The 24,126-nt window shown below is 44.4% G+C and overlaps 1 protein-coding gene across 2 annotated transcripts; it reads left to right on the top strand.

The window, feature by feature from the left end:
• Positions 1–858: 858 nt before the first annotated feature.
• On the top strand, positions 859–17,462 carry TMBIM6 (transmembrane BAX inhibitor motif containing 6). 2 transcript variants are annotated; one of them, XM_024992207.2, is made up of 10 exons: positions 859–1,683; positions 8,044–8,131; positions 8,503–8,611; positions 11,260–11,380; positions 12,597–12,645; positions 12,753–12,850; positions 13,052–13,131; positions 13,619–13,719; positions 14,264–14,339; positions 15,452–17,462. In XM_024992207.2, the coding sequence occupies exons 2-10, from the start codon at positions 8,076–8,078 to the stop codon at positions 15,470–15,472; spliced, it is 711 nt and encodes a 236-aa protein (XP_024847975.1). In that variant the 5' UTR covers positions 859–1,683; positions 8,044–8,075; the 3' UTR covers positions 15,473–17,462.
• The last annotated feature ends 6,664 nt before the right edge of the window (positions 17,463–24,126 follow it).

The raw sequence follows: 24,126 nt of genomic DNA, 5'->3' as shown, positions 1-24,126 counted from the left end.
AGAAACTTTTTAAAATCAGTTTCATAACTCCTTACTGTAAGTTCTTGTGCAAGTATTGCTTAGGAGTCCTCGGAGAGCTCGAGCCCTTTGATCTTCCATGGCTTAGTTTCTTCAGGGCTGTCAGGGCAGCTCGGCCAGACAGCCACCCTCGTTCCCCTCCCACCCATCGGACTAATAATATCCACCTCCCCGAAGCAAGGTGGACAGGGAGGTGGTCCTGGCAGCCCGCTGGCCCCGCCCACGACCCCAGATCCACCATTAAGGCTCAGAGAGGGACTTTCAGGGTGGGCTCGTGCGTCCGATGCAGGACTGGGGCTGTTAATTCTTCCTCGCGTTCCTGGAGAATTCACTGAGCCTCCGTAGGTGTTCTGAAGTTTAAGCTTCACTAGATTCACGGTAAATTGGCCCTTGTGACAGCGTTTTTCTACGTGTTTTCTGAATCTGTTTCCCCCTTTAACATTACATGACAAGCCTAAAACCAGAATCCTGACACTTTTGCGGCGCTACCTCACGCGTTTTGCAGGCTGCATTAGTTGCCCTGTGTTTTGGGTGGGGCCTGCCCCTCTTCCCTTTGTCCACTAGAGGCGGCTTTGGACCGCGACCCTTCCTTACTATGCAGGAAGAAGGTGGAGGTCTTTTGCAACGACGCTGGTTGGCGGCTAGAGTCCTGATCGACAAGGGAGTTAAGCAAATAGCTCTGAAGTAAGTAGTCGTTGTTTATGCACGTACAACCAATGGAAGGGCAGAAGTGCAATCAACGACCAATGAGGACTGGCCTTAGGCCGAATACGGAGGCGGGGCTTCCCTCGAGGGGCGGAGACGCAAGGTAAAGAGTCTGGAGCGGACCCTGGGAGCGTCAGAAGCACATCCGGTGTTAGAAGAGCTGTGTGGGCTCCTGAGAGGCGGGATAGAAGGTATGTCTGAAGCTAGGAGTGCGCAGGCTGGGAGTGAGAAATGGAAAGAAGGTTAGCAGTTATTGCTTGAGAAAGAGTGGAAGTAGTCACCGTTTTCGGACGGACTGCATCCTGGGGGAACTGGGCCTTGCTCGGCCGCTGGACTCCGGAAAGCTAGGCGGAGAGGGAAGCGAGGAACTACAATGGCGCATGCGCAACTGTACCGTAGCAGGGGAGAGGCGGCGGGCAGGGGAGAGGCGGCGGGCAGGGTTGCTGGGTCTTTGCGCGGCGTCGAGGCGGGGATTCTGCGCATAAATGTTATCGCAGGCCCCTTTCTTGGCCTTCCTGCCCCGCCCAGGCCGCGTCCCTCCTTCTGCTCCGCCCAAGTGTAAACTGCCTAGGCCTAGCCTCGATCCCTTGAATTCGGGGCGCGTTTCCCCGCCCCCCCCTCCCCCCCCGCAACCCCTTCCTTCGGAGGAGAATGAAAGCGAAACCTTACAGGCTTGTGGTCATCCCAACCCCTCCCGACCGATTGCTGGCCTGCTGGGAGGCCTCTGGCTAGGCTGCCTGTGGGTGAGGGGCTGGGGCTTGGACTCGGGAGTACCTGGTCCGACAGGCTGCCCTGTCACGGCGGGGCGGGTGATGCCACACTCTTTTGTGACATGGGAGGCACCTTAGTTACTTGGAAGCCAACAGCAGAGGCGGGAGGTGAGGAGAGACCAGGGCTAGGCCTGGTTTGCCAGCCCCGCTGGGCAGCCCCGCTCTGACCTGATTGGTTACCTTTGGACAGGTGAGGTGGCTTTGGCTTTGCTGGGCCTGGGCCTTGTGGGCGTCTTTCTCAAAGTTCGCCCAGGAAAGGCGTCATCGGGCAGTTTTTTGTTTTTTCCCTTGGACCTACTTGCTGGAGCTGTGGTATTTTTGTGTATTTATTAAGTGAGGAATTGCAGCCCGGTGCCTGCCCAGGTTGCGTTGCCTGCTTCATCAGCCTTTCATTGACCAAACAACAACAAAAACCTTTCTGAACTTGAGACTCTGTTCCAGCAATAGTTTAGTTGTGAATGTGTAATCATGCAGAAGAGCTGACTGTGCCTGAAACATAGACAGAAATTTCAAGGTTAAAGGTTAACGGCAAATGGGCTTTCCTAGTTAATTATTTATTTCAAGTTTATCTTGAATTTTGGTTGAATGTGTAGTTTAAGAATTAAGTTCAGGAAAGATAAAAATTTCATAACCACATTTCTTATGGCTTCTGCAAACACCTTTGTGTAATTACTTGACTTATTCTCTTCAGTGTTTTCTTTTTCCTCGTCTAATGTTTTTTTCTGTCCTTGCTTCAAGAGTATGTTGACATTTAGATTTTCTGCCATTTTCCTCCAGTGGAGTCAGAATGGTTGAAGCCTTGAGAAGTGCAGTCTGTAGTTTCCCTTTTCCATTATTTTGTTGTGGATACCTGGCTTAGTACCCTCTTTCTTTCCTTCTCTCCCTTCTCCCCTGTTGATCCACTGAAGTCTCACTCTCCTAAAGAATAGGAAAGGTAAAATTAATCCAGATATTTGGTCAGCCATTGCCAGGTTTTTTCCTGACATATGTGTATGGTTCGTATTTACTGTAGAAATGCTGAAAAATACAGAGAAAAGTATAAGAGGAATCGGGATGTGTTTGTTGTCATAGTTTTACAATTTCTCTTGACCAGCAGCTGAAACTGCTTTAAGGAAAACTTGCTTTTCTGCTGTCGGGTGTAATATATAAAGAGCACTAGAGTTTACCTAACCGGTCCTGGCTCCACTGTTAACTTTCTGACGTTTGTCAGCACTACTGTCTGTTCAGTGTCCACTGTAGTGTTTAATACTTTACAGTAATTTCACAGAGATTTTCTTATTGGCATTCAGTGAGCTTAATAGGGAAGGTGTTAATCGTCGTTCTCTCGCAGATGAGGAAGCCTAGATGACCTTAGGTAAAGTGATTTCCCCAAAGTTATGTGGTAGACTATGGCAGGAGTGAACTCCGGGAGTTGGTGATGGACAGGGAGGCCTGGCTTGCTGCGATTCATGGGGTCGCAAAGAGTCGGACGCGACTGAGTGACTGATCTGATCTGATCTGATGGCAGGACTTGTAACTTCAAATCCAGTGCTCATGATACTATTATGTTACTTTTTTGAACTGTCTTTTTAATCTTTAGAGAGGTACTAATCATTTTTGTCCTTTCTTCATGTGTATGATGATCAAAGGGGATAATGTACATAATACAATGCTTTGAAAGTTGTAAAGTTCTATATAAATGCAGTCGGTGGTATTGTTACAGGAGGTACCGTTACTGGCCTGAAGAGTTTCACTTTATTTCATAAACTACCCAAGGGTATTAGTCTCCTCTGGGAAAACACTGAATATTCTCTTGATGCGTTATCTTGCTAAATTTTTCTTTGCTACTTTGATTTGGGTGTAGAAACTGGTAGAAATGTCTTTCACTCCACCTTGCTCTCCTCTAGAGTTACTAACCAAATTGTATGGAGTAGCTTTTATATGACACATACACATTTTTGTTTTCAAAAAACAGTATTCAAACCAAGGAGAGAAAAACTGTAGACTGGCTTTTAGGGCCACTTGAATGACCCTTTAAGGGAAGTTCCTCTCTGAGCCAGCTGAGAAATCTTGATGTGTGGTTGCAACGCTTCATTAGATAGTAGCATCTAGATTTACTCTGGAGATTTAAGTGTGGGGGATAGCCAGATGAATCACATGCAGGTTCTTAAAGTGATTACAACAAAATGTGTGAGAACAGTTCCTGCACAATTAACTGGAATCCAAAACACTTGGGGAAAAAAGAGCTTTAGGAATGAGGGTTGAGTGAGTGTGCCGTTTGTCCTAATCTATGCCTGCTCTCACTTGGGCTAAATATGGTTTTATTGGGGAGGGATTGCTGGTTTATACTGGAGGATGATTATGCATTTAGGACATCGAGACCTTCTTAAGGCGATTCAGTGTCTGTCAAACAATTGTGCTTTAGTGAGGGAGATTTAGTAGTGTCAGCTTGATGCAAAAAAATAATTTATTGAAGGCAATAGGCATTCCATCTCCAGTTACTTGTTAGGTTCTGAGGCAGCCTCCTAGAGATGCAGTGTTACCTGATCCAGGAATTTTGGTCCAAGTTAAGGGATGGGCTGGGACATCTGGAATCCAAATCTAGGACAATCAGAGCTCAGCCCTAGCTGAGACAGAATTTCTTGGATTTCCTGAAACCAAACTGACCTGCCTCCTAAGGGTGGCAAGGAAAACATCAAGCTAATAAATAACCATTTATTTCATCAAATTCTTTGCCACATCAGACGATCACTTAGTGGTTATTAGACTGTCTCAAAACACCTTTGTGGTCCTGGGGGACAGGAGAGACAGTGTAAATGTACCAGCAGAGAGACATGCCATTTAAACCTTTTAATCGGTAGTTAGCTTAACCAGGTTCCTTTCAATTCCAGTTTATAATTTTCCTAGACTCTCCCCTCCTCCCATTTAATTTTACTCTCTCATTGTGTAACTGTTAAGCCTTCAGGATATAGTTAGTTATTGGATAATATATATTTTTTAAGTAAAATACAGAGTGTATATAAATTAGGTCTAAGATAAATGTCTTCTAAAACTAGACTTTTAAAAAAGGGAAAGCCACCACCTGTAGCCCTGTGAAGGGTGTGTTTGGAACATCTGTTAAATGATTCTAAACAAATTAAAAAAAAAAGGGGAAGTCATGCACTGAGGACATGAGAGTAATGAATTACACTGGTAACAACAATGGTTAACATACTGAGCTGGTCTTACGAAAAAAAGCACTACTCTGAGCACTTGATTTGTATTCTCTCGCTTAGTCCTCATTCCTATGAAGTAGGGAATATTAAGTGTTACTATTTTACAAAAGAGGAAACTGAAGCACAGTGAGGTTAAGTGCCAGAAACTTGCTGCATCATACAGCTAAGGAAGTAGCCAGGGTTCAGAGGCAGCTGGCCATGTTAACCACTGTTCCAGGGACATGGTTGTACAGAGTCTACAAGCTATTTAGTAGGAAGAACTGCTAACAAAAATTACTGCTCCACACCCCCCCCCCTTTTTTTTTAACATGAGATTTTTCTTAAGTATCAATCAGATCCTTTTGGATGTGTGGGAACAGGATTCATCTGGTTGAGTTTACTACAACAGGAATAAAGAACCATATAATTCACACACTGAATGTTGAAATCAACGTGTGACCAATGTTTCTTTGACTTAATTGGTTTAATGTTGTTAAATTGTATACACTGAGGCAGCTTCTGTGCTGGCTCCAAAAGTCAGCAAGCTTTTCTTTTTTTTTTTTTAATTAGAATGCTAAATGCATGGTTGTTTTGCATAGCTTTTGGCCACTTGGCCATGTTTCATTTGCCTTGTACTTAATATGTGTTAGAATAAGATTGAGGAGAATTTTTTTTTTTTTTTAATTTAAGACTTGGCTGTTATGTTTTAGAACAGGTTAAGGGAGATGCTTAGAATAAATCAGATTTAACAGTATGTGAGAAGACATAGGTGTTCTTTGATCAGACTATCTGACTCCTGTCTCCCTCTGCCTGCCCCTGCTGCCCTTCCTTCCTCAAACCAAAGCAGACCTCATGAATACCGACTCAAAGCAATGTGTTCACTTAAGTTTTTCTTTCTTGGTAGAACTATGCAATGTTTTTGGGTGCCTCTGGCAGAGAGGCTGGCCTGGGAAACCACAGGTAGTGACTTACAATAAAGCTTTAGCAATGTATGCGTGACCAATTTTGACAAGTTTTGGTATTCTGCTTTTCTAAGGATGAAAGCATAAAATGAGTCTCTAAATTAAAGAAATTTAGTTATGATTAACACTTGAACATTTACTTCTCATTTACAAATGCAGTGCAGGCAAATTTCCCATGAGTCTCAGAGGCACTGTCCACTTTACTGTTTCAGATCGGAGTGTAGAACTGTGTACGAGTTGGGGTCCAGAGTGAGACAAACCAATGCTGGTATCCATTCTGTAATGGGTTTCAATGTATGTTAGGGGAAATCCTTTATTGAGTACCTTTTTAGATACTTGCAGTATACTTTTCTCCTTTATTTTGGTAAAATACACATAACATAAAAATTATTTTAATGTGCTTTTACATTTTATTTATCTATTTTGATCAAGCTGCTCGGCCTGCAGGATCCTAGCTTCCTGACCAGGGCCTGAACCTGGGCCCTTGGCAGTGAAAGCATGGAGTCCCACCAGACTTCAGGGAATTCTTTGTACTTTTTTAAAAGCAAATTTTTAAACAAAGATTTTCACTTAACTGTGGGGGCCCTCTGGAATGTTAACTGAGTTACTTGGTTAATGGTTTTGAATACTTCAAGCTGGGCTGAGAACTGACTGTTCCTGGACTGAAAATACTTTTGGTATGGGTGCTGCTATTTTTGAGTTATGAATGCAATTTAATCTTGTTCAGCTGAGTTTACACAGGAACCACTGAATGTAGGTATCTCTTCTCTACGCTTCTGAGCACAGGTAGTTAAGGCTAAGATTGAAAACTGGTGCGTTTAGTCTGTCTGGCAAAACTTGTAAGAACAGTTTTAACTCATTACTTGTCTGTATGTTAGTGTCTATTTGGAACAGACCAAGAGGAAACTGTCATATGTTTCCTTGATTCAAAGTCCTAACTTTTTTCCCCTCTGATTTTAACACTTCTGAAGTTGTCATATACACCTTGTCATATTTATTAAATGTTTACTTTATTGCATTTTCCCTGTAAAATTGCTACTACAATTGCTGTTTACCTTTGCATCTAGAAAATTTGATAATTACATATTTCACTTAAATTTTAGAGTTGATAGATTTAAAAAAACTTAGAGTTGATAGTAATGGTGGAAAACTAGTTTTATTTAATTAATGAATTTTTTAGTGATTTTAAATCACAAGACACTAAATCATGGAGAAATTCTTATTTGACACCTCCTTCCCTATCTTAACAGCTTTTGATGACTTTGGTTTTTCCATCAGCAGTTTTAAGAGAGAGAGTACCCCCTGGGAAATGCCAAAGAGCAAACTGCCATTCTCCCCTCTTACAATTTCCACTCAGTGGGGTCTGGTTACAGAATGTTGGCCCTTTCTGACTAACAACCTCCAGGGTATTTGAGGATTTAACCCCCCTTCCCCATCCCCACCTTTAACTCTTGAAATTGGAAGCAAGAGGCACTCTAGCTTTGTTGTAAGAGAAACTTAGCTCTGCAGGTTGCTTCAGTGCTGTTGCAAGTTCTGTCTAGGGATGTCATTAGGGCACTTAATGGAAGCTTTAAACAAAGACACTTTCCAGATGCTGGATTCTGCCATCCTATAAATGTATTCTCTAGAGGGTGGATTCATCATGGTTATGGAAGGCTGTGGTTGGCCGTGCAACAGCCTGCAATCATTGCACCATCTCGATCAAGAGGGCCAGAGTCCCATGACTTAGAGGTGAGGGGAATGGCTTTAGTAGGTTCTGGAGCTTCTCACTGTATCCATCCTTAAGAACAAAACTGAAGGTGCTGTTGAGGTGAGTAGGGATGCAGGTGAGAAAGGAAAGAGGAAATCAGGAAGCAAGCCCGCCATTGTAGTTGTTTTCATTTGTGAGAGAGAAACCTCAGGGAACAAATGGTAGCAGTGCCTGTGAACTCTTAAGGATGGCCCAGGATTCCTCAGGAAGTTAGTTTGGGGATTGTAACCAAAAAAAGTTTCCTTCTTTGTTTCTCCAAGAAACAGAATGTCTTTTAAAGGGGCAAGTTACCTACTGAAAAAATGGAAATCGATTGCTGGTAATGAAACAGTTTGGGCAGAAGATGAGTTTGTCCCTTTTAAATTGGTTGCATATGATTGCAAATGTGTTCTAGAAGGAAATATGTAAAAATGAAAATGGTTGTGTTAGGGCAGTGGGATTTTCAGATAACTTTCATGTTTCCCAACTTGTATGTTGCTGTTTTTCATAACAAATGCCTGTGGCTGATTCATGTTGAGGTTTGACAGAAAACAACAAAATTCTGTAAAGCAATTATCCTTCAGTAAAAAGTAAATAAATTTTTAAAAAATCAAAAGAAAGTTGTTTGTTATTTTGTGTGTCCCTGTATCTTTCGGATAACTTTTCTTATATCCTTGATTCCACAGAGCGGAGGCTGTGTCCCACAGACACTAGCATCATGAATATATTTGATCGGAAGATCAACTTTGATGCACTCTTTAAATTTTCCCACATGTAAGTGCTTTGACCTTGACTGTGCTTCCTTTTACATTTCCTTTTATGTCTTTTTTCTTTTCCTTTTCCTGTTGTATTAACTTTTGCGTGTATGAACTAACATATTAACTTCGCTAGAGTCCAGAGGCTCTGATAAAAGCATCCAAACTCTTAAGGGCTGCTGTGTGGTCACTGAAAGCTAGTTAGTTATTATAGTTTGGGTACTGATTGTTAATTCTGGGCTGTGGGGCCTTCCTCAGAATTTAAGATTTTCTGTTCTTTCTTTATTGTATTAAAACTTTCATATATTCCCTGAGAAGAAGGAAAATTATTCTTAGCTTAGAGAATAGATTGGTCCTGGAGTGATGGCCATTATTAACCTTCTTTCCTAGAACCCCCTCGACACAGCAGCACCTGAAGAAGGTTTATGCCAGTTTTGCCCTCTGTATGTTTGTGGCGGCTGCGGGGGCCTATATCCATGTGGTCACCCATTTCATTCAGGTAAGAACAGTTTTCTCCTCTAGTCGCTGTGGCATAAATTGCATTAGGAAGAAACGAGCTCAGCAGGGTGGTACAAGCCTGTGTCTCTCCCTAGTCTTTTTCAGTAGTTTGGGATCTGCACCCAGCCAAGCGAAAGTCATTCAGTCATGTCTGTCGCTTTGGACTTTCTCCAGGCCAGAATACTGGACTGGGTAACCTTTCTCTTCTGCAGGGGAGCTTTCCAACCCAGGGATCGAACCCAGGTCTCCCGTATTGCAGGTGGATTCTTTACCAGCTGAGCCACAAGGGAAGCCCAAGAATACTGGAGTGGGTAGCCTATCTCTTCTCCAGTAGATCTTCCCAACCCAGGAATCGAACAGGGGTCTTACTGACTGAGCTATCAGGGAAGCCCAGCCAAAACCAGTCATGAATCAGGACATGCAGAGCCATTTACTTTTTCTGGTAGTTATGCCCTCTCTAGGTACTGAAAACAGGATGTCTTGACCCTGACACTGAATGCTGAGCTGCTGACGTACGAGGCCCCCACCCACTGAGTACAGACTTGACATGCATGCTGGGGTGACTTTGCACAGTAACCTTTTTATCTGTTCTTCCATTCTTCCTCTTTTTGCCTGAATGACTGTGGAGTACTTGGATACAAAACACTGATTGTATGTTTAATTTCCAGGAGAGACAGGGTTGAGACCTTTAAGGACTTGGTCCATTTTATTCTATGATACAACGCATTTTCCTTTGTTGAGGGAGAGTTTGAGTTTGGCTAGCATCAATAAAAGGAACAGTTGAGGAAAAACCAGAAAGTTTGAGGCTCACTAACCAAGACTGGTCCCTTTTAGAGTTGTCCTTTTTAATGTAAATATGGAGATGTAATTATGTTGGCATTTGCCGCAGCTGGGGAGTGGCATGCTCAGACACCCCAGTGCTCAGGCATCTGGCAGAAGCTGTGTGAAAAATTACTTTGGACACTCAAAGATAGAGCTTTGATCCTTCGAGTTTAGACCAAAACATTGTACCTTTTAGGCAGCAGTGGCCCTTTTGGTTTCTGGTCGTGTTGGCTTTTTTAAGTGAGACACAGTCATCCTCATTATTTGTGGATTCCATATTTGTGAATTCACCTACTTGCCAAGATTCATTTGTAACTCTAAAATCAGCCTTTGTGGTGCTTTTGTGGACTTTTGCAGCCATACACAGAGTGGCAAAAAATTTGAGTTGTCCGCTGCACCATGTTCTAGCTGAGATTGAGCAAAGCAATACTGCCTTCTTTCAAACTCTCATACTGTCAACAAGTGTCCTTTTCATAGTCTATTTAGTGCCACATTTTTTGCATTTTTATCATTTTTGTTGGTGATTTTGATGTTTAAAATGGCCCCAAGCATAACGCTCAAATGTCTGGTATTGCTCAATGCAATACTGTGATGTGCCTTCTAGAGAAAATACGTGTGTTAGATAAACTTTGTTCAGGCATGAATTACAGTGCTGCTGAGCACGAGTTGTGTTAAAGAGTCAGTACTACATACCCAAGTGTCTTTAACCAGAAAACACACATTCAGTAAGGTTTTGTATTTTATTTAGGCCAGTTGATAAAAATGTTGACAAGACGCTCGAAAGAATTACACCTTCATTTCCTCCAGGAGCATTTGTTGGGCATCACTGATTCATTGCTCACAGTGACTGTGCAGAACATAACTACTGTGAACACTGAGGATTGACTCTACCTTTAAAAGAAGGAAGGAACTTCGGTGTCTGCATACATCTTTAATTATTTTTTTCTGTCTCTATTGCCTGTTACTTTTCCCATTTGCTTTAAATTTTTTTTTCTTAAACTAATACATATTCACCATAGAGAATTTAGAAAACAGATTCGTTAAAGAAGGAAATATAAAACCCTGTAATCCCATCACCCTAAAATAACTCTTTAACATTTTGGTTCTTACTCTGTCTCAGTTCATTCACGCTGCTATAACAGAATACCATAAATTGGGTGGTTTAAACAAGAAACATCTCTCACAGTTTGGGAATTCCATGATCAAAGCACTGGCAGATTTGTTGTGTGGTGAGGGCTTGCTTCCTGTGTAAGTGGCCACCTTCTGTGTCCCCACATAGTAGAAGGGGCAAAGGAGCTCTCTGGAATCTTTTATAAGATCATTAATCTCCCTTCAAAAAAGCTCCACACTTGTGACCTAATCACTTTCTGAAGACTCCACCTCCAAATACCATTACATTGGGGATTGGGATTTAAACCTGAGTTTTGGGGTACATGAGTACACGGTCATTCAGTTCTCTCTCTCTATGTGTATTTGTGTGTGTATGTTTTAAAGGGATCAAAAAGAGGTCATTCCTACTTAATTCTGCAGATTGAAATGTTCTTTAAGCACCTGTCAATTTTGATTCATCTTTTCTGTTTCTTGGGCAAGACTCATAATTTGACTTGGGTAGTTCTAGTGGATGGACTGCCTCCAGCATCTGTCATGGTTCTAAGCCTGTTCCACAAGGCTTTTGGTTTTTCTCCTCTGCCTTCACTGCCTTTTCCACTGCCTCCAGGTTAAGATCAAATATTAGGAAGTTCAGGTGAATATTTTAATCCAATAAAGTCTCCTGTAAGATAAATTTGATAGTTTCAAGTATTTAATTATTGATTCTGGATCTGACAGGCTGGCCTGCTCTCTGCCTTGGGCTCTTTGGGGTTGATGATTTGGCTGATGGCAACACCTCACAGCCATGAAACTGAGCAAAAAAGACTGGGACTTCTGGCTGGATTTGCTTTCCTTACAGGTATGTTTGGGATGGCTCTGATTTTTGAGGGAGCGACACTGTATTTTAGTATCTCTTTAAACCAAGGCCCAAGATATGTATATATTCTGATGCATCCCAATTGGCACACTGTATTATCCTGTCTTGTATTTGAGTGTGCCTTGTATTACTTTCTTATTTCATATAAGTACATCTTGCTCCCCCATCCAGAGGGTAAGCTGTTTGTGACTCGTGACTATGACTTCTACTTTTGTACCCAAAAATAAGCATTCATGTGCTTGAATGAATGAAGTTTAAGAGCTTAGGTAGCATGACTTGTTAACAGTGGACATGGGACTAAACAGCGGCCTGAGAATCTGATTTAATGAATTAAGGACTCAACGCTGGCAACTTTCGTAGGAGCATCTGTTCTGAATCTTGCAGACAGTTCATTAAAGCCATACATCGAGATTCATCCTACAGGGCACTTTGCTGATTCTCAAGAAAAGAAGTACAAGCACAGCTCTTCTAGAATAATCATTAAGGAAAACAGTTCAAGCCTACCTAATAAAAATACTCACAGAGCAACATTTGAGTTAATACAACTTGTTCTGAGTGCGTCTAATCTGTACAGTGTTGAAGAAATTGTAGGAAGGAAGGGATTTAGAGATTAGATTTTTAGATCAGGAAAAGCTGGTTTTTGAAAGTGTTAAGAGGTGGGATGAGCAGAAGGAGAGGGCATGGCCAGAGTAGAGGAAGTGTTTGGAGCTGGGACAGGTTTCCCTCCTGTTGGCAAGTGTCCACCTGCAGAACCGGTCTGGCCTTTTCTGCTACACAGGGAGTCAGTCTGCATGACTACAGGTTGTTGGCCACTTTTCACCACTTTGCTCTTTATCCTTTTCTTCTATTCTGATTCCTGATCTGGCCCACATTACAGTCTCACATCACTGCTCTTCAGAATTTTTCAGCCTTACAGTTTAGCTTGACAATGTTTGAACTCCCTGCTTCATTTCTCCTAATCTCTGTTCCTTCTGTGTCATCCATGATTTTCAACCAAGGACTTGGTTTTGCAGCTCTGTCCATAAATAATTTAGTCAAGTATATGTTCTCTGGAAAACAGTTGAGGATGGAAGGGAGGGAGACTGAATTATCTTAGTCCACATGTTTTGTTTTCTAGGACTGTAGGCATGCCCATGCTATTGATTAATCCTTCAAGAATTGGTGTTTATTTTATGTTCTGGGGCTTTTTGTTTTCTAGGAGTTGGCCTGGGCCCTGCTCTGGACTTGTGCATTGCCATCAACCCCAGGTAACTATGTTAGTAGTGTCTTAGGTCTTTCTACCTTAATGAAGATACCTTCTAAACAAAGGTTATATGCCTGTAGCCCTTGATATAACGGCCTTTTCCTTTAACAGCATCCTTCCCACTGCCTTCATGGGCACAGCAATGATCTTCACCTGCTTCACCCTGAGTGCACTCTATGCCAGGCGCCGTAGCTACCTCTTTCTAGGAGGTATGTATGAGCTGGAAAACAGGGAGAGGATCTCGGCTTTAGCCAAAATTCTCCCTGGGACCCTTTCCCTCCCTCCAACTTGTAACTGTTGGGTTGAGAATGAAAGCCTCTGTTTTGGGGGAAAAAGTAAAGAATGGCTTTAATGAGATTGCTGAACTTTGTGTTAGCTTTTCTCAAGGTGGTTTTTGTCTTCCCTTCTAGGTATCTTGATGTCGGCCATGAGCCTCATGCTCTTGTCTTCCCTGGGGAACCTTTTCTTCGGATCTGTTTGGCTTTTCCAGGTGAGATTTGCATATAACTTTCCAGTCCCCATTTACCTTGTGTTTCTTTTCCTTGTTTAATCTCCTAAAACCAGGATAGGCTAGGAATCCTCCAAAACTCTTATCTTCATGGGCAGTGCTCTTGAAGCCTCCCCACTCACCCTTTCAGAGTGGAGCCTTCTGCTCCAGGTCAGATACAGACTGAACAGGGGTTGGGCATTGCAGTGGAGATGATGGTTTGCTCAGAAGTCATTTTTCTAAAACCAGTCCAGCAGTGGCTTCTTGTTAAAATGGTCAAAGCTCTTTCAGTGACCTAAAAAAAAATAAGTGCAGAATTGTGCTTGGGAAGGTAATATGGTCTTCATTGTGGGCTTCAATTTTCGTGAATGTTTATGTCTGTAGGGTTAGTGTTTGATGTACTTTGAAGTGACCAAGGACCAGAGAGAGGTATGACTGTTCTTCTCTACAAGGTCTACCACATGGTAACATCTCATTCTTCTTTTGCCAGGCAAACCTGTATATGGGGCTGGTGGTCATGTGTGGCTTTGTCCTTTTTGATACTCAACTCATTATTGAAAAGGCTGAAAATGGAGATAAAGATTATATCTGGTGAGTGTGAAAATGGTCTTTAATAAGTATGGAGGAGGAGGCTACTCTTCAGTGGCTCTTTCCTGAATCTCTGGGATGATCTTTTGTCTGACTCACCTTTCTTTGCACATTGGTAGGAATAAGAGTGGACCAGGTGGCACTGGCTGACTTACGTGGCCAGCCTACCAGGGGTATACATGATGGAATATCCAGGGTTCTGGAACTATCCATTAGAAAGCATTGTCTTTCTCAGTTCCTGAAAGACATCAGATTTTTAAAAGTTGGACTATTGATAGATGGTTAATTATCTTATCCTTTGAATAGTGGTTACCTCTAGGTAGACGAGAGGGAGAGGAATGTAACAGTCTAAATTTTCTTCTTTCTGTGCTTCATGGATTCATGGAGTCAAAGAGGGTCTGAGACAATAGGGTACTTTGTTGGTGGTAGGGTGCTGGTGAGGTTGACTCTTGGGGTTGGGGTGAGGTTTTTATGCCCTGTACCTCTGTGGGCTTGTGGATAAAGACACATGGAAAGTGCAGTTTATAACCTGGTGGTTCTCTTTCAGGCACTGCGTTGACCTCTTCTTGGATTTCGTAACTCTCTTCAGAAAGCTCATGATGATCCTGGCTATGAATGAGAAGGTTAGCACCACCCGAAGAGGAAAGACGGGCTCCTGAGCTCAGCATCTGTGTGTCCTTCAAACCTGAGAGCTTGCTCACACTGTGTGTGGGCCCAGGGTACTTGTAAGGCAGGCCACTGCATATAAGTTAAACTAGAAGTCATTAGCTGTTGGATAAAAAGGAACAAGTAAAGACAATTCTGTTTTTTTTTTAGAAAATGTCTCCCCAAGATTAGTATCAGAAGGAAAAGAGCTTCAGTGGCAGCAAGAAACAATTAGTATATATGAAGAATTTAAAGGCTGTAAAGATAGCTTTGACTCAAAAAGAGATCCTAGAGGATTTGGATAAAATGACAGCCAGCTTTTTTATCTTTATTTCAGAAATAGGCCAGTTGTATCCATTTGTTGGTCTAATTTTTTTTTTCCCAAGTGAGGTATGCTAGGTAGGGTTAGTGAGGAGCAAGCATTGTCCACTCCAGTAGTAGGGGAACAGCTGAAAGCATAGCCTTTCTTCACGGAACTTAAAATGGAACAAGGGACAGTGCAGCAGTGGTGGGTGCTGGCGACTGGATAGGATTTGTGGCCCCTGTCTCGGCTGTGCCACGAATGGGCTGAGCACGAAGCCAGCCTCCCAGTTTCGGTCCAAACAACTTGCCTTTCTTTCATGTAATTATACACTGGGCTTCCACCCCCGTGCAGTGAAGAGTTTGGCTGGACTGGATTATTTTGCATGTTGGCTTACGCCCAGGATTTATGTTTCCGTCTCAGGCCTAATGGAAAGTTGGTCTTGGCCTCTGATTTAGTTCTTTTAGGATAGACTGCCAGTCTGCAGCTTTTGGTGGTGGGTATCTGAGCTGTCACGGTTGTGAGTACCAGGAGTGGTCAGGCAACGCACCTAGCTTCACGCCGGTTAGAAGCGGGAGCGAGAGCGTAGACTTTTTTCTTGTCAAGTCTGGCAATTTGGGGGACTGCCAGTGGAAGACGGTTAAGCTTTAGCTCCTCCTACACCAAAGTAGCTTCTCTCCTTCCGTCTTACAGTACCTAATCAAAGGCAGTCAGCTGTTGGCTCACTCAAGAGTTTTAGCTTAACTGTCAACACCAGAAGTTAATTGGGTCATTTTCCTCCATTTCTAGGATAAGAAGAAGAAGAAGTGAAGCAGCCATCCAGCCTTCCCCAATTTGACTTCCTCTCCCTCCGCCCTTCATTTCCTCTTTGCACACATTACAGGTGGCGTGTTCTGTGATAATGAAAAGCATCAGAAAAGCTTTTGTACTTTGTGGTTTTCTCTATTTTGAATTTTTTGATCCAAAAAACTGATTAGCAGAATATAGTTTGGAGTTTGGCTTCGTATTCCTGGGGTTTTTCCCTGCTTTCGTTTTCTGTCAGCCCCCACCCTTAGCCCCTTCCTCTCCTCAAGCAGCCAGCCCACCGTGAGAAGGAGCGGGGTCTGCAGCAGAGGCAAGCTCCAAGAGTCCGCTCTCCGGCCGAGCTTCACCAAGAGGACCTGGACTGTTTGGTAAAGACGCCTCGGCCCTTCCTTCCTCAGCGTTGTTTGGTTTGTGCACAGTTCCTGTGGGACTAGGAAGTGTGTTTTCCACTGGAAAGACTTCTGGTCCCATTGTTACTTGGGCTCATTGTATCTGAGCTGTCAGCCCCTACAAGGAAAAAGCCTCTTCTGGTGGATGCTGAGCTTCCTCTGAGCTGCTTAAGTCTCCACTGGTCTGGCAAACACACCTTTCTGCCTTGCTATCACAAAAGGAATGTGGATTTGTGTGTGTTCCCTTCCCAGTCCCTTATCTGATCCTCAGGGAATCTGCCTGCTTTCCTTCCATGGGGATGGGAGGATTTCAGTACAAAGGGAAATTCTTGTCAGGCATTTATGAAAGGCTGATTATGTATGGCAAGATATGGAAAATTCCCAAACTGTCCCAGTGTTTTTTTTTTTTTTTGATCACTGTCTTAATTACTGAGTGGCCTCTATTAGGTGACTATGAATAAGGATCCCAGGAGAGGAAGGATAAGGAAGGGGCATGGTTGTGCCTCTAGGGTGATTGTAACTAATCCTGCCAGACAAACCCAGATAAGGACCTTCTTGAGGCAGGAGAGAGCAAAATCTCCACTAACTGCATCTTTGTTTAGACCAGGGGAACCGGCTGTGATGACTCAGGAGGCAGCATTCAGAACAGTCCTTAGGTGCATTTTTGTCTTATCCCACCTGAGCACTAATAAGTAGTATCAGGCCAGAGATTTGGGGCAGTCGATAAATGTCCGTTTTACAGATGCACTTTTAGGTTTTGGTCTGTTCACTGATTTCTAGAAGTCTGTAGCTGCCTTTAGGCAGGGGCCACGCGACCAAACCCCTGATTTCCTGCAACTTTCTGTTTGCAGGTGTAGGGGGCAGTACTAATGGGGATCACCAGCTGCTCCCCGTGAGCTGCCACAGTCAGCTGGCCCGGAAGGGCAGGCAACCTTGGGAATGGTTGTGGCTTTGGCTGTTCACAGAGCTTCAGCCTAAGGAGGGCTGGAGCCATTGAAAACTCATTGCTCGTAGGACACCATTTTTGGCTTTCCTTGTTCACAACCAGTATACAGTTTGACCCAGTGGCTGCTGGTTCGCAGCGTACCACATCACCGTACCCTATGAGACAGTTGTGTTGGCAGGCCGTGTGGTTCCTTGAGTGGCATGCCACCCGGAAGAATGGCTTGCTTCTGCAGAGGATGCTGCTCTGATTGAGCTGCTGTCCCCAGCCTGTCACTTGACATTTACCAGAAGGAATTTCCTTCCTATCAACCCCCCACTAGCAACTCTCCATAAATTTGTTGATTCTCTGCTAGGCCTGAGAATCTGAGTTACATCTGAAGCCGAACTCCACCTCTTGTGCTTTTTTGCTTGGGATTAAAGGAGTTTTTCTTTTAGAAACAGTGCCAAGAATGACAAGATATAAAAAACTACTTTTAAAGAAAATGCCTAACAGGTTTTTAATACAGTAATCACTGTAGTTATCACTTTCTTTTCTAGTTCCTTGGTTTTCAGCTCAGGCTGCATTCTCTAACTCATACTGTGAAGACAAAGGTGTTTTTGATCCAGAAATATATGAAATCTACATAGTCTTAATTTGTAAAAAATAAAATTCCTTAACCTTTTCTGGTGTGTGTGTGTGGAATTCAAGGCTACAGCTGAGTTTGAGGTGCTGTTGACTTCTTGGGGCTGGGAGTGGGACAGGATTAAGTTTCTGCTCTAGGTATCAATAGAAACAAAGAAACCCCACTTAGGCCTCCCATTCTTGTAGACCCAGCTTGCCACAGGTGTTGGGAATATTCTGTGTTCCATACACAACCCAGGCCTTTATTGCAGGGAGCTCATGGCAGCAGCATGTATATCTGATTCCGGAATACAGCCAAGCTTTGAAGTTTGAGGCTCAGATGGTGAAGAATCCACCTGCAATGCGGGAGACCTGGATTCGATCCCTGGGTTGGGAAGCGCCCCTGGAGCAGGGCATGGCAACCCACTCCAGTATTCTTGCCTGGAGAATCCCCACGGACAGGAGCCTGGCAGACTGCAGTCCATGGTGTTCCAGAGTCCGACGCAACTAAGCACAGCGTGTAATGGAAAAAGCATCACAACCCACTCATTATGCAAGTATTCATGGTTGCCCAACTGGGCCAGGCTCTGTTCTTGATGCTAGAAATCAGTGAAAATAAAAATCCTTGTCTTCATAGTGTTTATGTATGCCATTAAAAGCCAAAATTTGCATTCCAGTTGCTCCATTTTGGCTCGCTTGCCCGCTGCTCAACAGCTTCCTGTTAGTCTGACTGCTGGCTGAGGCTCCAGCTGTGGTGGAGCAGGAAATAGGAGGGGCTTCAGGGAATAGTTCCCCCTGCCACCCAACCCCAATCTTTGTAACCAGAGCAGGGCAGTGAGCTCTGTTTTAGTCTCCCAACCTGCCCACCAGTCACAAGTTAAAATTTTAAGAGATGATGTAGCTACTCATTCCAGGCCTAACAGGTCTGCAGGCTGATTTAGAGTGGGGAAAGTCTTGATGGACGTCAGAAGTGGAAAGGTGTCTGTTGGGAGAGGAGACAGTCTCCTGACCAGGCAGGGAGTCAGACGGGGCGTCCACCTGGCACCAGGTAACAGGCTCCATGCTGGGGGTAAAGATGGATAAGGCACTTACTGCTATTCAGTCACCACAGAAATGCAGGGCCATGGGACAAGAGAGAGAGAGCCCTGTGCCCTGATTCAGGGAAAAGTGTGTAGGAAGTGGTATGTGAGCAAAGGTGAGATCTCAAAGATCGAGTCAGAGGTTAAGATGGGCAGTGCTGGGAATGGGCCTTTTCAGGTCGAGATTAGTATCAGAAAATGCACAGGAGTGTGATTCAGCATGGGGTGCACTGGGGGCTGCAATGGCCGGGTTGTAAATTTTGAGAGAACCAGGAGGACATGAGGAGGAGGAAGGGAACTAACTAATTTAGGGCCTGCCTTTGGGTGCTAAGGATCTGGCCTTGTCCTGAGGGCAGCTGAGAGCACTGAAGAGCTTGGAGGGAGGGAGTGGTTGGATTTGTGTCCTCACATTTCAGGTGGCTACAGAGTAGAATGGGGAAGGGGCTAGTTGAAAGGCAACTATTAGAGTAACACCCAGATGTGGTCTCTCACATGTCAGTAAAAGGAAGCAGAGCTCCTTGGAAAGACGGTGCTTAGAGGTCGGCCCAGGAAATGTACAAAATCAACCTGGAACATAATGTTAGGCCAGAAAGCAAAGGAACTATCAAAAATGACTACTGCAGTATCATTCAGAAGGACTCGGGGGCTAAAGAGGCTTCTTCTGGCCAAAGATGGGATAATTTGAGCATCACTAAGAATTATAAGAGTAAAGGGTTGAAATCAAATTTTTTAAACTCATAAGTTCATGATGATATTTTTAAAATATTGATCACTTTTGGTGGATGCTAGCTGCTGCTGCTAAGTGCTTAGTCGTGTCCAACTCTGCAGTCCCACAGACTGTAGCCCGCCAGTCTCCTCTATCCTTTCTTTTCTGTATAAACTGTACTTAAGGGTAATCAAAAATAAGTTCAAGTTTCTCTCTATAGACGTATACCAGCTAATAGATGAAGAAATTAGAAGATTGGTGGTTTAGCCGCTAAGTCGTGTCCAGCTCTTGCGACCGCATGGACTGTAGCCCGCCAGGCTCCTTTGTCCATGGGATTTCCCAGGCAAGAATACTGGAGTGGGTTGCCATTTCCTTCTCCAGGAGATCTTCCCCACCAAACAACTGAACCCAGGTCTCCTACACTGCAGGCAGATTCTTTACTGACTGAGCTACCAGGGAAGCCCCAGAAGATTAGAATGACTGTTTTGTAAACCTCTGATGAAATAATGAAGCTGGGTGATGCTAATCAATAGCTACCAACATCATATTAAGAGACAACCTGACATGCCTCCTGATGAAAGTAAGCAACACGACCAGTAAAGGTTAATTGCAAAAAAAAAAAAGTTGAATCTCAGGCATATTAGGTTCTAGATCTACATACCAGTTTATGGGAAAGACAAGCGTCAGAGGACTATGTAAATGACATCATGGGGAGGTGGGCAGAAAAATCTAGTAAAACTCTAAGGACAAACAACCTGGTTTCTTTAAACAACAAAAAGATAAAGCAAGAACCAAAAAAAAGGAGGGAAAGAAATCTAGAAGTTAGTTATGAGCCAGGGATGAGGTGGGGGAAGGGGTCACATGTACGCCTATGGCTGATTCACGCTGATGTATGACAAAAACCATCACAATGTTATCATTATCCTCCAATTAAAGAGTTTGAGCCGTATCAAGAAAATGCAGTGATGTAAAACTGAATTAGACCCTGCCTGCAATATGGGAGACCTGGGTTCGATCCCTGGGTTGGGAAGATGCCCTGGAGAAGGAAATGGCAACCCACTCCAGTATTCTTGCCTGGAGAATCCCATGGACGGAGGAGCCTGGTAGGCTGCAGTCCATGGGGTCACTAAGAGTCGGACACAACTGAGTGATTTCACTTTCTTTCACTTTCAAAAATTGTAAATGAGAGACGCGTGGGGCAACTTCAGCCTGTGGTAACCATTCTCCAGGATGCTTGCCTCCCCCTAAAAAATTCCTGGCCTGGCATTCACACCCTGTATACATTGAAGCAGGCTGGCACAGATGGTGGGAGGAACACCACAGAAGTGTGTGCGATTTATGAAGCTTGGTCATGAAAGGCATTGTAGCTTCCTCCTTGGCTCCCTGGTTCACTAGCTCCGAGGGAAGCCAGGCACAGGTTCTGAGGCGGTTCAAGCTGCCAGGTGGCGAGCCCTCTCAGGAGAGGACCTGAGTCTCCAGTCAACAGCCAGCTCTGACTTGCCAGCCAGTGTGAATGAGCCACCTGGAAAGCAGATCCTGCAGGACCTGTCAAGCTTTCAAGCGACAGAAATTTCAGGAGATACAGACCCAGAACTAGCTAAGCTGTTCCTGAATTCCTGACCCACAGCAACCGAGTGACAATGAATGTTTATTGTTGCTTTAAAACACTTTAGTTACACAGCAATAGATAACTTACACCAACCTGGACTAGATAGTTGATGATTTAAAGAAATATTGCTAATGCATAATGCTCATCATGTAATTGTGATTTTTTTAAAGTTATCTTTTAGAGATACATACAGAAGTATCTATAGATGTATTAATATACTGCCTGAGATTCACTTCAACATAACGCAGTTGGGTGGCAGCAAGGAGTGGAGGGCATAGATGAAGTGAATGGTCATGAGTATATGTTGGTTGTATCTGGGCTTCCATGACAGCTGAGTGGTAAAGAATCCACCTGCCAATACAGAAGAAGTAGAAAATACGGGTTTGATCCCTGGGTCAGGAAGATTCTGGAGGAAGAAATGGCAACCCACTCCAATATTCTCGCCTGGAAAATTCCACAGGCAGAGGAGCCTGGCAGACGACCGTCCATGGCGTCCCAAAGAGTCTAACACAACTGAGCCCTGGTGCACGCGTGTGCATACACACACACACACAGCTGGGCAATAGACACATTCGTTGTTCTATTCTCTCTACTTTTTTCTATTGTTGGAAATTTCTATAATATAAAGTTGGAAATAAATGGTCCAGGCAAGAGAAAAGATGGTTTGAAAAACAGCAGTAATTATAAGGCCAGGAAGATAGACAATGAGATAAAATAAGGAGGCGAAACGTTCAGGACTTAGTGACTGAACAGATGTAGAGAGGGGAGAAGGAAACATCTAGGGCGGCTGTCAGGTGTCTGGATGGCCCTACTGTCCGCTTGTAGCTCTGCAAACTGGGGTGGACCAACCAAGATGTCTGTGCCTCACTTCCCCATGTGTGAAACAGAGGCAGAAACAGTACTCACCTCACAGGATGACTGTGAGGATCCAGTTACTTAAAACATATAAAGCACTAAGGACAGTGTTTGGAACAATAGTAAACCCTCCCAGTGTTAGTTCTTCCCTGGGGAGGCCCAGGGGGATGGCAGTTCTGGTTTTGGATGTGCTGAGAAGGCCAGCATGAGGGACTTCCACGAAGATGTCAGCTCTGAGGACAAGTGAGGGATAGACATGCAGGCTGTTTGGCATATTGAAAAACCATACAAATGAGTCAGCTCCTTGAACAGACACTTCACCAAAGAAGATACACAAATAGCAAACTGGCACATGAAAAGCTGTTAAACATCAGTAGTCATTCAGTTCAGTTCAGTTCAGTTCAGTTCAGTCGATCAGTCGTGTCCGACTCTCTGCGACCCCATGAATCGCAGCACGCCAGGCCTCCCTGTCCATCACCAACTCCCGGAGTTCACTCAAACTCACGTCCATCGAGTCGGTGGTGCCATCCAGCCATCTCATCCTCTGTCGTTCCCTTCTCCTCCTGCCCCCAATCCCTCCCAGCATCAGAGTCTTTTCCAATGAGTCAGCTCTTCGCATGAGGTGGCCAAAGTACTGGAGTTTCAGCTTTAGCATCATTCCTTCCAAAGAAATCCCAGGGCTGATCTCCTTCAGAATGGACTGGTAGGATCTCCTTGCAGTCCAAGGGACTCTCAAGAGTCTTCTCCAACACCACAGTTCAAAAGCATCAGGTGGATCTCAAAGGCAATATTTTATGAAGGTATAGTGACCCCAGTGGAAGTCCTGCAACCTTAAGGAAGTTGTGGAAATCTTTTTAATCTGCCCTCTAACCGAACCCCTGCGGCATAGGTTCAGGCCCTACTGGATTTCACCTGGAGTACTGCTCCAGCCTCCTTACCGACCTCCTAGTTCCCAGCCTTGGTTCTCTCCCACGCACTCTGCACACTATTTCTAGATGAATCCTTCTGATGGTGAACACTGAATTTTTCAATGACTCATTTTTGCTGTCAGGATAAAGTCCAAACTTTACATCATACATTCGAGTCTCCTGCCTACCTTTGTCCTCTCATCTTTCAGTCCTCTAGGCATAATAAACTCAAATTTACGCTAGAATGTTCCATTTGATCCTTCGCTGCTAGGCCTTGGTATTTTTATTTTTCTGCTTAGAACTTTCATCTGCATCCATTCTGCCTGATTCATCACACCCACCCTGCAGGCCTTAGTTTTCTTACCTCATCTAGGAAGCCTTCTCTGAACCCCCAAGACTGGGTTTTAGCCCCTTCTGGGGCCTCTAAGCGTCTGGGCACCCTCCATCATAGCACTCCCCACGTCCTCCTATGATCCGTCACCTGGTGACTGGCATCACTGGCATCACCCACCAGAACTGAGTCCTGAGGGCTGGGGCCTGCCGTGTTCATCCCTGGGTCGCTGGTCTAGCTCATTGCTTCACACCTACTAAGGGTCCAGTGAATGTTCCCTGAGTAAAGGACAGAGGGGGTGGATGAAGAAATAGAGTGAAAGGGGAGGCATGGCGTGGGGAGGAAGGGCCCCAGCTGAGTGTCCTGACTTCAGAAGGGGCAAGAAGAGAGAGGCAAATGAAGCCCAAAGTCCCCTCTGTTCCTTAGCCAATGCTGCCTGCCTTGGGACTGGCTGTGGGAAAAATGCCCACCACGAGTCCCAGGTGGGGGCGGACTTGGTGGGGGAGTTCAGGGGAAACAGACTCTGACAGAGACAGTTTATGTCCATCCAAGTCCACATATTCCTGTTCTCCGTACTTTTTGCAACTCATGTAGTAGGTGCGAGGAGATAGCAACCTAGGTTCCTTGCGTAAGGGTCATCGATGCTGAAGGGAGGCACCCTGCATCTCCTCTTCTCGCCACACGGTGGCCCTTCAGACCCGCAAACCTCTCAGATGGGCGCTGCCGCCTGGGCGCCACCTGGTGGCCATGTGTCTTCCAATTGTTGGATAGGAAAGGATTTTTTTGAAGTTGAAGAATCTCACACAGAACATATGTGGCAAACTTAAACATGAGGCTCTTAAAGAACTCCTTGGAGTGCTTCTGCCTTAGAAAATGCCCCCAGTGCTATCCTGTTAGCTTTCCCACGAGTCAATGACAGAAACCCGATTTCCTGGTGGCTTTTGCCCTCTTAGGCTCCAGCTGCTCTCGGTCCAGACTCTGCTCTGCAGGCTCACTCTCCTGCAGGAATCATCCACCGCACTTATTAGAGATCTGTCTTCAATTGTGCTCCTGTGGGTGGTCCACCCACTCCGTGGCTCGTGGATCTTCACCCCTCACAGGGCTTTCACCTCTGGCTCATCGCAGCCAGCCTCAGAGTACAAAAGTCCGTACAGAAATCTAGTCTTCCAGTCTCAGACCATCGCTCACATCATCCCAGCTCCTGCATGCTCTTTCCTCTGCGCTCTGGATGCGCTGA

The sequence above is a fragment of the Bos taurus genome, chromosome 5 (genome assembly GCF_002263795.3).
Source record: "Bos taurus isolate L1 Dominette 01449 registration number 42190680 breed Hereford chromosome 5, ARS-UCD2.0, whole genome shotgun sequence".
NCBI classification, from domain to species: Eukaryota; Metazoa; Chordata; class Mammalia; order Artiodactyla; family Bovidae; genus Bos; species Bos taurus.
The sequence above is the reverse complement of the archived record's forward strand: the minus strand, read 5'-3'. Positions and strand labels throughout refer to the sequence as shown.

Coding starts and splice junctions, on each gene's coding strand:
- TMBIM6 (XM_024992207.2), top strand. CDS start 8,076: ATGAATATATTTGATCGGAAGATCAACTTTGATGCACTCTTTAAATTT. Junction 11,381..12,596: donor TGGATTTGCTTTCCTTACAG/GTATGTTTGGGA, acceptor TTTGTTTTCTAG/GAGTTGGCCTGGGCCCTGCT. Junction 13,132..13,618: donor GATCTGTTTGGCTTTTCCAG/GTGAGATTTGCA, acceptor TTCTTTTGCCAG/GCAAACCTGTATATGGGGCT.